The 17,162-nt window shown below is 42.2% G+C and overlaps 1 protein-coding gene across 1 annotated transcript in view; it reads right to left on the bottom strand.

The window, feature by feature from the left end:
• The window catches only part of GPAT3 (glycerol-3-phosphate acyltransferase 3), an 87,856-nt gene that overhangs the window by 9,124 nt on the left and 61,570 nt on the right, over positions 1–17,162 (bottom strand). The window contains exons 5-9 of the mRNA XM_075544085.1: positions 16,399–16,473; positions 15,837–15,926; positions 5,936–6,029; positions 1,331–1,446; positions 95–150 (exon numbers count right to left, since the gene is read on the bottom strand). Coding sequence (XP_075400200.1) covers positions 95–150; positions 1,331–1,446; positions 5,936–6,029; positions 15,837–15,926; positions 16,399–16,473 — 431 coding nt within the window. The remainder of the gene's footprint in view (positions 1–94; positions 151–1,330; positions 1,447–5,935; positions 6,030–15,836; positions 15,927–16,398; positions 16,474–17,162) is intronic.

The raw sequence follows: 17,162 nt of genomic DNA on the forward strand, positions 1-17,162 counted from the left end.
GGTTCCACGGGTCTCTATCAGACCAATAGGAGTGGTCTTACTCGTACGTTTGGTGGTGGTGGTTGTTAGCTCAGTAAGTAGTCCCCATTCTTACCTTCAGGAAAGATTAATATGGGTAATTTGTTCTTATCAGCAACATGTTCTTTCAGTCTGTGATAACAAAAATAAGAGATTAAAATCTGCATTAAAAATGAGGGTTCTTTTTGGTATCCTTCATACTCTACCAGATTCCTAACTCAGAGATGTTCTTATATCTCACACTACTCTTCAGAAGCTATTATAACGGTAAAGCAGTGGGTTAGTAACATACTGCTTTCAGGAGAGAAGAAATGACCTCGGGTCATTCTCTTTCTAAACAAGCGTAAGGCTATCTGGATCCTTCCATTCCTCTAATTCCAGTCAGCAATTTTCAGTGGTCTCTGGCATCTCTTTTTAAAGAATACTAGACACACAGTCATATGACATGAGCTCTGGAGCGACCGTGTCATAAGTTCTGTACTCTTTTTTATGTATTTGTATTTCTTCATCTAAAAATTTCTTCATCTACAAATCACTGGACCTGTCTTATGCCTATTAATTACAGGAAGACTCCACAAGTGAGTCAAATTAGCGAAATAGCACTATGAAACTGAGACTTGCCAAAAGTCAAGGCATAGATTCCATCCATGCTACAGTCAGCATTGTATTCCCAATTCTGGTCAGAAGCTGGTAAGGGCTGAGCTAGAGGCCTCTGTACCCCTAGGTGGTACAAATGGCTAACACTCTTGGCTGTGAACCAGCTTCGCTATCTCACAAAGAGCATCCGCTCCACCTGCCTCCAACTAGATTTACTGGGAACCAAAGACTTCAGCAACCATTGATTTCCTCAGAAAACAATGATCAATTATTTAACTTTCAAAGCAATATTTTTAACTTTAAAATTCAGTGAGTGGGGGTGGGGTGGAGTGGGGGAGAGAAGGGATAAAGAGGAGCTGATATCAGAGAGTTCAAGAAGAAAGAAAATGTTTTGAAACTGATGGTGGCAGCAATTGTACAATTATGCTTGATCTAATTAAATTATGGGTTGTTATAATATCTGTAAGACCTCCCAATAAAATTATTTTTTTAATTCAGTGACTGGACAATACCTTACTCAAAGCAAAATTGACTTCCAGGCCTTCTAATATCATTCTTTATGGATTTAACATTTGGAATCTGGGATTAGGATTTTGGGTTCACTACAAATACAATGTTTTGGCTTTAATATTTAGGTGTTGCTTTTTCCCTTTGTGGCAGGAACTAATTAGCTCTGGGACCATCCCAGTGCGTATGAAGTAACCTCTTTGCTTACCTCTTAGTAACCAAATGTCGATCCCTCATTTCTGAACGTTCAAACCAGACATGTGGATAAGCCTTGAGCATTGCTCGCTGAATAATTCCCATCAGTCCACCATGAACCTGGCCAACCTAGAGAAAGAGAAAACATTAAGGCATAGCTGTCTGAACCACATCCACGCCACACACACACACACACACACGTGTTCTATAAGTACCAGTACATTCCTATTGCTGCATCCTGGTGGCACAGTGGTTAAAGTCCTTAATTATTAACTAAAAGGTTAGCGGTCCAAGCCAACCAGGCACCTCATGGGAGGAAGGTGTGGAGGTTGGCTTGCATAAAGATGTCCAGCCTTGCACCTCCTATAGAGCAGTCTACTTTAGCCTATAGGGTTATTGTGAGTCAGAATCCACAAGACAGCAGTGTATTTAGTTTTAGGTTCAGAAGTTTCTAATGTTCCGAGTAGATATGGTCAGCCTATTGACTGAAGGTCTAACGCTATTCAAAGGACTAGAATGGCCAAGTGTGAGCAAAATGTTTTCTTGGGCAAAACCTTTGCATTTTATGTTATTTTGTTGCATTAGCTATCTTTTATTTATAAAATGTAGTCTTTCAACTTCACTGAAAATGAAGGAAATAAATGCCAATCAAAAATTCACCACGATGGTCAGGTTTTTCTATCACAGAGCCTGGTTCCAATGCCTGATCTCTCAATTAGCAACAAAGTTGCTTAACCAGCCACCAAAGAGCATCATCTTTTGTATAGAAGATAAGAAATTTAGAAAATTCATTGAAAAGAGAATAAATAATATACAGTTTCTCCTTATCTAAAAGTGGCTAATTAAGATCTGTGGAGGTCCCAGTTCAGTGTCCTCCCACTTCTGCCTCTAATTTAATCCCATTAGCTAAAGGTTTTTACCATGCAATCCATTGAAAAGTTTGTAGTTGTTTTGCTTATCCAAATCTTGGCTAACCTTGCAATTATCATTATATATGATCAAAACTCAAACCAAACTCACTGCCATCGAGTCAATACTGACTCCTGGTGATCCTATAGGGCAGAGAAGAACTTCCCCTCTAAATCTCCACGACTACACCTGTTACGGGAGTAGAAAGCCTCATCTTTCTCTTGTGGAACTGCTGATGGTTTCGAAGTGTGGGCCCTACGGATTGAAGCCCAACTTGTAACCACTGCCCCATCCAGGGCTCCTTACAGATGATCAAGCAGAAAGACCAACGTTTGTGCCTTGGATGGTCGTTTCTAAGTTTTAGAGACCCAACCACCACCATCACCACCCCAAACACTACACAACAATGTAGGCGGTAGAATAGAAGCAATAAGCACATTACCAGGCCAGTTACCTGGAATGACCCATAAAATTGTGGCCCTAAGCCTCCAAACCAAAGAGCCAAATCCCATGCGGGGTTGGGTTGCACATAAGCAGCCTCAACCGTTTCTCTTTTTATTTGGTCGTTGTTGTAACTATATCTATCACACAACTTTTGCCAAATCAACTTTTTATAGGCATACAAGAGATTGGCAGCATCTACAACCATCAGCAGTACAATGCTACCTTCAGCGATGTAATTTCTTTGCCATGTTAATTCCCTCTCTTCACCCCCTTTGATTCCCGGTAAGCACTAAAAAACTGTGTTCTCTATATATCTGCCTTTTCCTTGTATTTTTATATGTGTGGTCATATAATATTGGTCTTTTGTGATTAACATAAGGGTTCTTAAAAAAGTTCTGGTGAAACGGAATGAAAAGATAATGGCATTTTTCTACAAACATTTTTGAAATGCCCTCATTTTGCCCAGTATAAAATCTTCATGCTCTATCTATCTATACTGCAGCACATAGCGACCCTGCCTTTCTCCTGCTGACTGAGCAGTATTCCCGCACACACCAATACCACAGCCACAGCACCCTTTCATCTGCAGAGGCCACCTATGTGTCCCCATTTGGCTATTGTGACTAGGGAGTGCAGCCATGGACATGGTGTGTTTCACTGTTTGCCCGACTCAAGGGGCACAAATACCTGAGCAATCAGTAATGAGATTTTTCCTTCTAAATCTGCGGTTCTCAACCTGTGGGTTGCAACTCCTTTGGGGGGGTCAAACAAGCCTTTCACAAGGGTCACCTAATAAGACCATCATTTTCGATGGTCTTAGGAACCGAGACACCGCTCCACTATCCTTCTCCTGGCAGGTCTGCGCACAAGCCCACATGCAAGTACCTGGCATGAAGACTGTTACCCATGCTACAACATGCTTCAAGATCACATTTCATTATTTTCAATTAGAAATAAATATTTCACAATATATAATTACATATGTTTTGTGATTATATAATCACTATGCTTTAATTATGTTCCATTTGTAACAATAAAAATATATATGATATATCCTGATATATCTATCCTGCATATATCTGATATAACCTGCATATATCTGAAAATATATCTGACATATCCTGCATATCAGATACTTACATGACGATTCACAACAGTAGCAAAATTGCAGTAATGAAGTAGCAACGAAAATAATTTTATGGTTGGGGAATCCCCACAACTGTACTAAAGGGTTGTGACATTAGGAAGGTTGAGAACCATTGTTCTAAATCATAGTTCTCAGGGAAGCAGGACAGGCCATGATTACCAAGCACTAAAGTTGGCAAGTGAAAAAAAGCACTCATTTGCTCGCCCTTCTGAAGCCCAGCCCACCACTGTGAGAATGGGCCAAGGAGATGCCCAGAGGTCCTATCCCTTCCATCTAGTCCACACGCTGACCTACGCACATCCTTACACACCAAAGGGAAAGGGCACCGGTGGCCTCCCAGGTTTTCCTGCAGAGGATAGTGCCTCACCCCCACATGTTTGAAATGAACTTGTGTGTAACTAAAGACAGCACATCCACTTCAGTTTTACTTTTCTTCCTCTTTTCGCCACCCAGACCAACATTTACATCAGCTGGGGGGAAGGAAGCAAAGGGGTCATTTCTATAGTTGCTGATGTTTTCATGGAACAAGCTTTTATTTTATTTTTGTTTTTTCCTGTTGAATGCCCCCCGCTCTTTTTTGTAACCCACCCCCCACACCCGATTATGACAATTTTTTTTAAAATCATTTTACTGGGGCCTCGTACAATTCTTATCACAATCATACATCCATCCATTGTGTCAAGCACATTTGTACATTTGTTGCCATCATCATTCTCAAAACATTTGCCTTCTACCCGAGCCCTTAATATTATGACAAATTCTGAAGGGCAGTAGAAAACATGGGTTTGAAAAGCTGCCAGGATATGGATTTTGTTCATCCCCATGAAAGCGTGTTTTACTGTGGGCTTTGGGATTTGCTTGGAGTTTGTTTAGTTTTCAGGGACAGATGGACAAGGATATAATGGAATGTGGCATGAATATTGAATTTTCCTGCTTGATTCTCATTATAGTCTTTATTCTTTTTTCCTTAGCACTCTGTGGTAGTTTAATAATCGTTTGTCAATTCGAGGATTAAGAGTGTAGAGGTGGAGTCTAGCCTGTCAATCAGATCATTGCCAATGAGGCCTCTGTGTAGGCATGGCCTTCTCCTGAGGATTCTGGGAACTCCTGGATTTCCTCCTTGCAGGCAGGAGTTTCTCTCTCTCTCTCCTCTCTCCTCTCTCCCTGTGAGACATTTCTTTTTTTTTTCTTTTTTTTTATAGTGAGTCACTGAGTCAGTGAGAGAGTGAGTGAGTGAGTCACTAAGTCAGTGAGTGAGTCAGTGAGAGAGTGAGTGAGTCACTGAGTGAGTGAGTCTCTGAGTGAGTCAGTGAGAGAGTGAGTGAGTCACTGAGTGAGTGAGTGAGTGAGTGAGTGAGTGAGAATAAGTGAGTGAGTGAGTGAGTGAGTGAGTGAGTGAGTGACTCCCTGTGAGACATTTCTGATGAGAAGCCACATGAAGCTACCATCATGCAGCCCGAACCCTGGGAGCTGAAGAAGTCCAGTGGAGCCCCCCACCCCCCACCCCGCCAATGCTGAGATGCGTATAACGCCACTGGATTCACGAGGCCTGTGATCTTCCTTCACTTTGCATCATTGCATGTGTTTTGTGAACCTAAAGAGGACTTTATAGATTGGTATCGAATATATGGGCTAATATCAGACTTATGGACTTGATCTGGACTGGGCTGGGATGTTTTCTAAATATTCAACTGTTCATATATAAATCTCTTTCTTATACACATGAGTGCCCATGAATTTGTTTCTCTAGTCTACCCAGACTAACGCACACTCCCTGGAGAGAACCTTTCTTGCTGAGGGATTGGCCACCTTTAAGGAGGAAGATTTTAATGTTGCAATGTTGCAGACATGTAATTAAACAATGACAGGAATGTTAAAGGCAAGATGGAATCAACTTTACAGAGTTTTATCAAGCTCAAATATACTTCAGCTAACTTTATTTACTGCCTTGACTATAGTAATGGTTATTTTCTTTTCTTGTAAACACATTACATAATCTACTTAGCTATAGCACATTCATTCTCTAATAGTAAACTAACTTTCTAATTTGTGTCAAAAAATTAAAAGTTTGAGCAAGACATAAAATATGCAACAACTTTAATTATGAGCCGCTCTTACCATAGCATAGCGTCCATCCACTGCCAAGATCAAGACATCTATTGGTGACGTGTGGTTGGCAACACAAATGCCTCCTTTCTGGGGTCTGTACTGCCTGCAAGTAAAAAAACAGTAACTACTAAACGTGGGGAAATGGTCTATTTTGTAGAACACCATACAGGGACTCAACCTAATTTGTCTTACAAAAAAGTACAGTGAAGAATAAAATTTGAGAAAACAATTCGATGATCTCTCAAAAAACTAGTCACTATAAACTCAAAAACTCACTGCCATCAACCCATGGTGACTGTAGTGGCCCTCTGTGGGTTTCCAAGACTGTAACTGTTTACAGGAGTAAAAAAAAGTCTTACTCCCTCGGAGCTACTTATGACTCTGAGCTGCCGACTATGCAGATTACAGCCGATGCTTAAGCACTACCCCACAGGGCAATTTTTGTATTATACTTATTTTGCCCAAAACTCAAAAACTCGCACTGCTGTCAAGTCAGCGCCAGCCCAGGGACCCTACAAGACAGGGTAGAACTGTCCCTTTGGGTCTCCAAGACTAAGTGTTTATAAGAGAGACCCTGTGTTTCTACCCCAAAACTGCTGACCTCATGAAGTGCAGTCCTACGTCTAATCACGATGCCACCAGAACAAGTGTTAAAAATAAAATACAGGTTGGAAATATATGGACCCCTCTGAGAAACAGGCACCTCTAGACAGTAATGATCTTGCTGTTGCCATCAAGTTGGTTCCAACTCATAGTGGCCCGATGTACAACACCACCTGGGCCTGGGCCACCCGATCATTGTTCTTATGTGAGAGCCTCAGCTGCCGTCCAGCGCCTTCCTCCTTTCACCGCTTCTCTACTTGGCTAAGCATTGTGTGCTTCCCAGGGAGCGCTCTCTCCTGACAACATGCTCTCAGCACCTGAGACAAAGTCTTCACATCCTTTCTCTAAAGAGCACTCTGGCGATCCTTCTTCCCAAACAGATCTGTTTGTTCCTTTGACGGTCGCTGGTACTGTCTATATTCTTGCCAGCACCGCAACTCAAAGGCATCGATTCTTCTCTGGGTTTTCCTATTGGATGTCCAACTTTCACAGGCACAAGGCAACTGAAAATACCATGGCTTGGATCCAGCTCACCTTAGTCTTCAACCTAACGTTCTTGCTTTTCAATGCTTTAAAGAAGGCTTGTATGGCAGATTTAGCTAATGAAATGTGTATTTTGATCTCTTGTCTGCTGCTTCCATGAGAATTGATTGTGGATCCAAGCAAGATGAATGCATTGATAATTTCAATGTTGTCCCCGTTTACCATGATCTTAACTATTATTGGTCCAGTTGTGAGGGTTTTGGTCTTCTTTACCCTAAATTGTAATTCATATACTGAAAGCTGTAGTCCTTCAAAAGCAAGGGCTTCAAGTCCCCCATTATTTATAGCAAGCAAAGCTGTATCATCTGCTTAGCAGATTGTTAATAAGCCTCTGCCGATCCCAATGCTTCTTAATAACTGCCTCTCGATCCGTGCACAAGTGCTGCATGAGCACAATGAAGTGTTCTGGACTTCCGGTTCCTCTCAAGGTTATCCATAGTTTGCTATAATCCACACAGTCGAATGCCTTGGCGTAGCGAAGTAAACACAAGTAAATATCGTTCTGGTGTCTTCTGCTTTCAGCCAGGGCCCTTTTGACATCAGCTATGATAGTCCTTGTTCCACAGCCTCTTCTGAATCTGCCTTGAACCTCGCGCAGTTCTTTATCAACAAAGACAGTGCTGCACCTGTTGCTGGGCGATCTTCAGCAGAATGTTACATGCACACACTGTCTGTGATAGTATTCCATAATTTGAGCATTCCGTTGGGTCACCTTTCTTAGGAATTGGGTAAAAATATTTCTCCCGGTCCAATGGTCAAGTAGGTGTCTTCCAAATGTCTTGGCATACACTGTGAGTACTCTGAGTGTTTCAACAGCCTCCAGTGCAGCTCAGACTTCTCCCGTCAAAACCATTGATTCTCCCCCCACCCCACAGGGGAGAGCGCGAACGCAGTCATTGATTCTTGATTACATTCTACCTCTTGATATGGGTGAATGCTGACTAGTCCTTTTGGTACAGTGACTCTGTTGATTCTTTCCATTTTCTTTTGATGCATGTTGATAACAACCTGCTAAGCAGATGATACAGCTTTGCTTGCTAAAAATTATGGGGGACTTGAAGCCCTTGCTTTTGAAGATCAAAGATTACAGCTTTCAGAATGAATTACAATTCTGCATCATTCAATATTTTTCCCATAGACTCTTTCAATATTGCAGCTGAACGGTTTTTTTTGTTTAGTTTAGTTTAAGATATGCTAAATGTGCTCACCCTTTTTGGTTTTCTAACTGTACATATATTCACATTTCATTATATTGTTTTCTTTGTCTTCTCAGGCTGCCCTTTGAACATTTCTGTTCAGCTCTTCTTCCATTTGCCTTACCTACGCTACAAATAAGAACAAGTTTCTGAAGTCTTTGTTGGCCTTTTCTTTCTTTCCTATCTTTTTCATAATCTCTTGCTTTCTTCATGCTTGATGTTTTTGATTTCCTGACACAGCTTATCAATCCCTCTGTCATTAGTGTTAAATGTGTTCTTGAGATAGTCTCGAAATTCAGGTGGGATATAGTCAAGGTTGCATGTTGGCTCTTGTGGACTTGTTTTCATTTTCCTTAACTTCATCCTGAACTTTACACATGAGCCATTGATGGTCTGCTCCACAGTGGGCCCCTAGCCTGGTTTTACCTGTTGATATTGAGTTTCTCCATCATCTTTTCTCAGATGTAGTCTATTTGATTTCTGTGTAGTCTGTAAGAAGAACTGTATAGTCGTCTTTTGTCTTGAGGAAAAAAGCTATTTGCTATGAACAAGTCAATGATCTTGCAAAGTTCTATCATGTTATCTCCAGCTTCATTTTTATCACCAAGACCCTGTTTTCCAACTACGGTTCCTTCCTCTTTATAACCAGCATTTGCATTCCAAATGCCAATAATTATCAACGCATCTTGATGGAATGTTTGATTATTTTCCAACTGAAGACATTGGTAGAATTCTCCCAATGTCTGCATCACCAGCTTTAGTGGTTAGTGCATAAATTTGAATAATGATTGAATTGACAGAATTTTCTTGTGAAAGGATAAACATTATCCTATTACAGACAGCATTAGACTTCAAGATAGATCTTAAAGTGTCCTTTTTGACAATGAATGCAATACTATTCCTGTTGAATGGAATTCATACTATTTTCTAATTCAAATGGCAGTACTAGTCCATTTCCACTCACTAATGCCTAGGATCTTCATTCATGCCACTTTTGTTACTGCCAACTTCTAATTTTCCTAGATTCATACTTGGTACATTCCAAGCTTCAATTTTTTAAGTACTTTTATTGGGGCTCTTACATCTCATCACAATCCATACAATCGTCCACTTGTCAAGCACATTTGTACATAAGATGCCATCATCATTTTAATAACATTTTCTTTCTATCTGAGCCCTTGATATCAGCTCTTCATTTTCCCTCTCCCTCATGGACTCTTCATAAGTTATTGATTATTATTTTCATATCCTAAGTTGTCCTCTGTCGTCTTTCACCCACTTTTCTGCTGTTCATCCCCTGGGAGGGAGTTATATGTTGATCCTTGTGATAGATTCCCTTTCTCCCCCCACCTTACCCTTATCCTCCTGGTATCTCTATTCTCATTATTGGCCCTGGGCAAGGGGGTTGGGAGGAAAAATCTATCCTGGATTCCCTGTGTTTTGGGCTCTTATCTGGAGCAGTGTGCATGTTCTGGTCTAATCTGATTTGCAAGGTAGAATTGAGGTCATGATAGTGAGGAGAAGGAAGTGTTAAGGAACTAGAGGAAAGATGTATGTTTCATCAGTGCTTTACTGCACCCTGACTGGCTCATCTCTTCCTTGTGACCCCTCTGTGAGGGGATGTCCAATAGTCTATGCTCCACCCTGCCTCCTGATTCACATTGGGTATGATTTTGTTCTGGGTCTTAGATGCCTGATACCTGATCCCATTGACACCTCATGATCACACAGGTTGGTGTGCTTCTTCCTTGTGAGCTATGTTGCTTCTCAGCTAGACGGCCGTTTGTCTATCTTCAAGGTTTTTAAACCCCAAAGGCTGTATCTTTATATAGCCGGGCACCATAAGCTTTCTGCACCACATTTGCTTATGTACCCATTTTGTCTTCAGTGATCGTGTAGGGCAGGTGAGCATCACAGAATGCCAGATTGTTAGAATAAAGTGTTCTTGTGTTGAGGGAGTACTGGAGTCAAGGCCTAATGTTCATCTGCAACCTTAATTCTGGATGTTTCTTCTCATTTTGAGTCATGTCCCATCAGCACATAAAGGTTTAACTCCTAAAGGGTTTATTCCATGGACATCATTATGTCTAACACAATTTGAGAAAGCAGCTCTTCCTCAGACATATTTAGTGCCTTCTTCCCTGAGAGGCCCATGTTTTGGCACTATCTCTGACAAAATTCCACTTCTATTTATGAGATTTTCAGTGTCCACAGTGTTTTGATGCTATCCACATGGTTTTTAGTGGCTAACTCCTCTGAAGTGGAGAGGTTATTCCTTTTTCATAGCCTGTTCCTAATCTAGAAGCTCAGCTAAACTCTGTACACCTCAGGTGACCCTGCTGGGGTTTGAAGTGTCAGTGGCATGTCCTCCAGCATCGCAACAACACATCAGCCACCATAGTACGACAAACTGACAAGCGGTGTGGACAGCATGATGGGAATGGGTTGAACTTTAAGAGACAGGACTTTCCTAGTGTATATATTTGTGTGACTTTGCAATGATTATATTGTCCATTTATAATTTTAATCATGTATAGTAAATCACAAAGATTCTATCAATTTTTATAAACTGTAAATTTTACTTAATTTTATGTTTTCACACTTTCATAGCATTCCTTCCTTATTGTGAATTGAGTGAAGAGTTACATCTTGTGGATCACCAATCAGCTTGGCCTCAAATGACTCACGCATTTCTTTCATCTCATTCATTTGCAAGCCCCTCAGTGTGACATCATTTACTCCACCTCCTCCCTGGGTTTCCTGTTCCCATTCCTCCTTCCTTAATAACCCTTCTGGAATTTGTCCTTCCGAAATCTTCTGGTGGGAGAAGGATGAGGCTTTCAACTCCCATAAATTAGTTACAGTGTCTCAGAAACTCACAAGGGCATGTCTACCCTCTCTTAGAGGGCTGCCAGGAGTCAGGATTGACTGAGAGTGATGAATTGAGTTATGTTGGTTATCCCCTTCAGAAATGTGGCCTTGTTTATAACATATGCTGGTTATTCTAAGGGAGCCATACCTCACTAGTGTTGCTGTTTCCTCTGTAGACTTGTCTATTGTTTTGGCTGAAAACTGAGTCACAGGGGAGTGTTCCGACAGGTGATTAAAGTCCATAATCTCGGGAGTCCCACGCATCTCAATCTGCTCTTGCAATGATTTGGAATTCTGTTCCACATTTTTCTCCCACACTACTCAGGACCTTTTTTTTTTTTTTAATCATTTTATTGGGGGTTCTTACAGCTCTTATCCCAATCCACATATAAATCCATCGTGTCAAGCACGTTTGTACAGATGCTGCCGTCATCATTTTCAAGACATTTTCTTTCTACTTGAGCCCTTGGTGTCAGCTTATAATTGTTTTCCCTTCCTCCCTCGTGATTCCTTGATAATTTATAAATTACTATTTTTTTTCATGTCTTACACCAACCACTGTCTCACTTCACACACTTCTGTGTTGTCAGGCCCCTGGGAGGGGGTTATATGTCAGTCATTGTGATCTATCCCCCCTTTCTCCCCTCACTTTCCTCTTCCCCTTCTGGTATCGCTACTTTCCTTATTGGTCTGAGCGGTTTATCTGTCCTGGATTCCCTGTGTTGGGAGCTCTTATCTGTACCAGGGTACTTGCTCTGATCTAGCTGGATTTGTAAGGTAAAATTGGGGTCATGATAGTAAGGGGGCGGGACGGGACATTGAAGAACTAGAGGAAGGTTGTGTGCTTCCTTGGTGCTATACTGCACCCTGATTGGCTCATCCCTTCCTTGTGACCCTTCTGTAAGGGGATGTCCAATTGTCTACAGATGGGCTTTGGGTCCCCACTCGACCCCCCCCTCATTCACATCGATATGATTTTTTGTTTTTTCAGGACTTTCTAATGTGACCCCTTTCCATTGGTAGTGGTACCTGATACCATTTAGTGCTTGTCTCCGGGTGGTGGAAACTAATGTGCATGTGGTCCGCCAGTCCGTTGGACCAATTGTTTGCTCAAGTTTTCATTTTCATCACTCTTCTTTCCCCAAGTCGGGGAGAGACTGGTGGTTGCTCATGAGATTTTAAGGCCCCAGTCCCTACTCACCAAAATAAATGCAGACTACTGTCTTTGTGAACTATGTTACACCAATGGACCAGGATGTCCCTCAAGATTATGGCCCTAATTCCCCAGGCCCAGTGACTCTCTCAATCTGTCTGGTTACGTCTAAGAAATTTTCATAACGTCCTTTCCTGTATATAATCATCACATTTAATAGCTTCATGGCGGATCACAAAATAATTTTATCATCGTTCCTGCACCACCATACCACTATAGCAAGGGAGGTAATTTTTTTTCTCAAAGGCCAGATAGCAAATGTATTACCTTTTTCAGGTCAGATGTCCCCTGGTAAATTAGTCAACTCTGTGGTTATAGCACACAGGCAGCCACAGACAAAATGTAACTAAGTGGGTGTGTCAAGCAATAGGCATCAGACGGTGATTTAATCTGCCAATCCTGTCTGTAGAGGTCGGCTAGTATTAAACACCAATGAGCAAAGTGGTTTTCTTCAGACCTAGAAGAATTACTTAGAATTGAAGAATTATTTCAACTTAGAAGCAATTCTGTTATATCATTCTCTCCACTTTAAGCACTTTTCCGCATAGTGTCTACTCTGATGACCCACCTCTACCAGGGGATTTTCTTTATTCCTCATTCCAAACTCTAACTCATGAGATTTCGGGAATGACCAAGGTTCCTGTGGGCTGGCTTATTGTGAGAGGCCGGCGTCGTGGTTGGCTGCCCCAGGGTGAGCCTGTAAATAACGGAAGAGGCTGCTGCACCAGGCCTAGAACTGGCTGACTACCCAGCTGCTGTGGTCCCTGGGGTCTTCACTGGCTGGTTTCTGCAAGTTGACTGGTTTTCTATTAAGTCCCTATTGGTCAGAAAGCTTTGCTAAAACCTGCTCTGCATCATAGCAACACACAAAACTCCCCTAGCAGATTGGTGGTGGCTGCACATCAGACGCACTGGGGCCAGTATCAAAGCCTAGAAAGCAAGGATTCTACCACGGAACCATGGCTGCCCCTCCTCACCGCATATGTGACAGCTGGGTCAAAGCCAATGACCATGGGTTCCCCCTAACTAATAACACATGAAAATCTCATCAGTTTTCTTAAAAAACAATAAAGCTTCTATTCAAACTTTTAAACCAAGGGTGGGTGATGGGATAAAAGAAAATACAACTGACTTAGAAAAGCAATTTTTAGAATATCAAAAACTAGTTTAGCTTGGCTAATAATTTTGTCCTTCCCACCACAAACACACACACACACACACACACACACACACACACACCTTACTGTGATTGAGCCAATTCTGACTAACAACAATCCTCCAAAGCAGGGAAGAACTGCCCCTGTGGGCTTCTAAGACACTAACTCCTGTTTTTATTGGTTTGGGTTTTGGTGGGGGTGGTTTTTGAGATAGTAACTCTTTACGGGAGTAGAAAGCTTTGTCCTTCCATGGAGCAGCTGGTTTCCAACTGCAGAACATAGTGACATTTAATCTCTGTGGCTGGAGGTAAGAGAAGCAGAATGTCTTGTTTTATGGCGTTGTGACAGAATTTTAGAACTGGCGGGTCTGAAACAAGTGTGACATAAAATGGCAAGCTTCACTTTCTGAGAACAGAGAGCTCTCTTAACCACAACACTAAAAGCTATTGAATGTGCTCTGAAATCACCAATATAGAAATCATGTTAGGGTTTATAGCTATGTCTTAATCCATCACTACTCTTTGGGAGCAGCTTGCCTTGCTTCACTTAATTGTATCTAGCGGCTTAGTCTCGCTGAAAACCTATTGTTCCAGAAAGCAACTGAAGATTAATGAACATGTTTGTTTCCCAGACTGGACAGGTTTTGTAATAACACTGACTCTCTGATCTTATGAAAGTCTTAGCAAGATTTCTACTGAATCGTTGATATGTTCGAGCACAGACTGTGCTCTTGTGCATTCTGAAGTAAAAGTCAACCAGTTCTTTTTATCCGTAGGAGTTTCTGATTTACTCACCGCCAGCAAGCCAATTCGGAATCAAAGCCAGTGATCCTACAGGGCAGAGTAGAACTGTCCCTGTGGGTTTCCAAGACGACAAGTCTGTGCAGGAGTACAAAGCCTTGTCTTCACCCCCTCCCCACCCACCCGGGTGGTTTCAAACTGCATGCCTGCAGCCCAACTCCAAACCACTCTGTCCCCAGGGTCTGGGGAGTTCCTGCTAAAACTGCAGGTAAGGACTTTGAAGATCTTAATTAATTGGGACACTGATTTACTTGGTGAGCGATGTGCTGCCCGGTTTACAAACTGAGTACTGAAAACCTGAAGTAGAATTTTCCTACATGGTTCCTAGGCTGTAAACCTTGTGATAGAAGATTGCCAGGTTTTTTCTCCTACAGCATCCTTGGTAGGTTCCAGGGGCTGACTTTGAGTTTAATGCCAAGCACTTAACCAGGGCACCCCCATGCTCCTTTTAAGCCTGCACCGCAATTTCCGAATAGTGTTCTGAGTTGTTTATATTTGCAATCTGAAACCAGACTTCCAGATTCCAAATCTAAACTTCTTTCCACTGCCCTATAGGCCTGTCAAGTACATCATTTTTAAATCGGACAGACCTGGTTTAAATCCTGACTGTCACTTACTTGCTTGTGTTGTGTCCCCCAAAAAGAAATGTTCAAGTCCTAACCCCTAAGAATGTGTCCTTATTTGGGAAGGCCTTTTCAGATGAAATCTGGTTTAAATGAGGTCACAGTGATTAGAACAGAACCTAAAGAGGGAAGGAGATGTGGATTCAGAGACACAGAATAGATGGGTGAAGGCTATGCAGAGGTGGAAGCAGAGAAGAGGGTGAAGAAACAACATGCCAAGTTAAGGCCGGGGATTACCAGAAGACAACAGAAGCTGGAACAAAGGATTCTTCTTCTGGGCCTTTGAAGGAGCAAACTTCTTATTTCTTGCCTTCAAATATGTCAGAGAATACATCTCTGCTGTTTACAACACCCCGTTTGTCGTACTGGGCGTTAATGGCCTCAAACACAAATGAGTGCATATGTACAATTACCATGCTGCCTTGAACAACCAGGCCAGAGCTTCCATCTCTGCAACTGTAAGACCATGAGATAGGGCACAGCATCTACCACGTCCGGGTGATGTGTGAAAAGCACAGGACCTGGCCTCTGCCCTAAGTGCTCAATTATTAAGTGATATCATGTGGGGCTCTGATGACACCATGGGGTAGGTGTTGGGCTGCTAACTGAAAACCGCAGTTCAAACCCATCAGCTACTCTGAGGGAGAAAGATGAGGCTTCCTGTTCCCTTGAAGACTTAGAGACCTGGAAACATGGAGCAGTTCTACCCTGTCTTATAGGGTCCCGATGAGATGCAATCGAGTCAATGGTGGGCTTGGTTTTCTGAGGATTGCATGTTCATCATGAAGTATCATCGCTAACATCTCGAGCACTTTAAGAGGGAGGAGCAAACACACTGACAGTATCATAATCCCCCTCGTCAATCACACACCGACGGCCAGGCTGGAGGCCAGCAGACACTCACTTGTTGTGGTAGTGAATGGTTCCAGAGAGAGCTCGTACACAGATCCGGCAGCAGGTCAGGTGGACCAGTTTACTCAGCCATTTTCTGAGGCTGAAGAGAAAAGAAAACATTTTATTGTGCAGTTCTGAGCACTCTTACGAAGCAATGCACTAAAAACTACACTGTGCTCTGCCAGGGCAGCACATACTCCCTAAGACATACTCCCTAGTTCAGTTCTCTCATACTGGGCAAAAGGGGTGTCTTTCAAAGTAGCTCCCACCCTACTAAGTTTATTAGGATGAATTCTAGACAATGTTAAATAGATGCTCCCTTGGTGGTCTCTGCCCATTTTCTTCCACTCTTTATTTCCCCTTGGTAAAAAATCCAACCACTTTCCATTTAAATGAACAGATGATGGAAAATTAAACACACAGTATTGCAGGTGGAGGGAGCAGGGTTCTAATGAGTGAACTGAAGCCACAAATAAAATGCACTATGGAGTTATCAGACAACAGAGCTCCTTGTTGACACAGCTAAGTAAAAAGACAATCCTATTTGTGGCTTAATGGAAGGAAACATTTACCTGCTGTATGGCAGCTTCCCAACCACCATAGTTCCTAAAACAAGCACATTAATCCCGATGAAAGCCAATGTCACCCTGAAAAAGAAAAGTAGTCCAAACATTAGTAGGGTAGTCAGGGGGAAAAATGAAATCACGTAAACGTTCTTAAATAGGGAAATAAAGACTGTGGAACATTCACAGCATGCGGCACGATGTAACCAAGCACACAGTACTAGGAAAATCTACAAGGGACGTGGGGGAAGGATGTAATGTCCCTGGTGGATTCTGAGAGAAAAAAGCAAAGTCACTTTCAGAATAATGCACAGAATAGTATAGCATTTTCAAACAATGAACATGTATGTGCTTCTAGTATGTGTATGAAAGAAGCCTGAAACTTAGTGCCCCAAAGCTATCACGCTCAGTCTATGTAATCATCAAAGAGTAAGGCAGGATGCCTTTCCTCTTGGCTCCTTCAATTACTGTCCTTGTTAAGTACCACCAGATGCCACTCACAGCAACCAAACAAAATACTACCTGGTCCTGCACCAGCCTCAGAACTACTGTGTTTGCACCCACTTTTTCAATCCCTCTCGTTGAGCGGTTCTCAGCCTGTGGATCGCAGCCCCTTTGGGGTTCGAAAGACCCTTTCACAAGGGTCGCCTAAAACTACCAGAAAACACATATTTCCGATGGTCTTAGGAACTGAGACACCGCTCCTCTATCTGTCTCCAGGCATGTCCGTCCACATGCACATACGCCCACCTACGAGTACCCGGCATGAAGAC

Source organism: Tenrec ecaudatus, chromosome 3 (assembly GCF_050624435.1).
Source record: "Tenrec ecaudatus isolate mTenEca1 chromosome 3, mTenEca1.hap1, whole genome shotgun sequence".
Taxonomy (NCBI): Eukaryota; Metazoa; Chordata; class Mammalia; order Afrosoricida; family Tenrecidae; genus Tenrec; species Tenrec ecaudatus.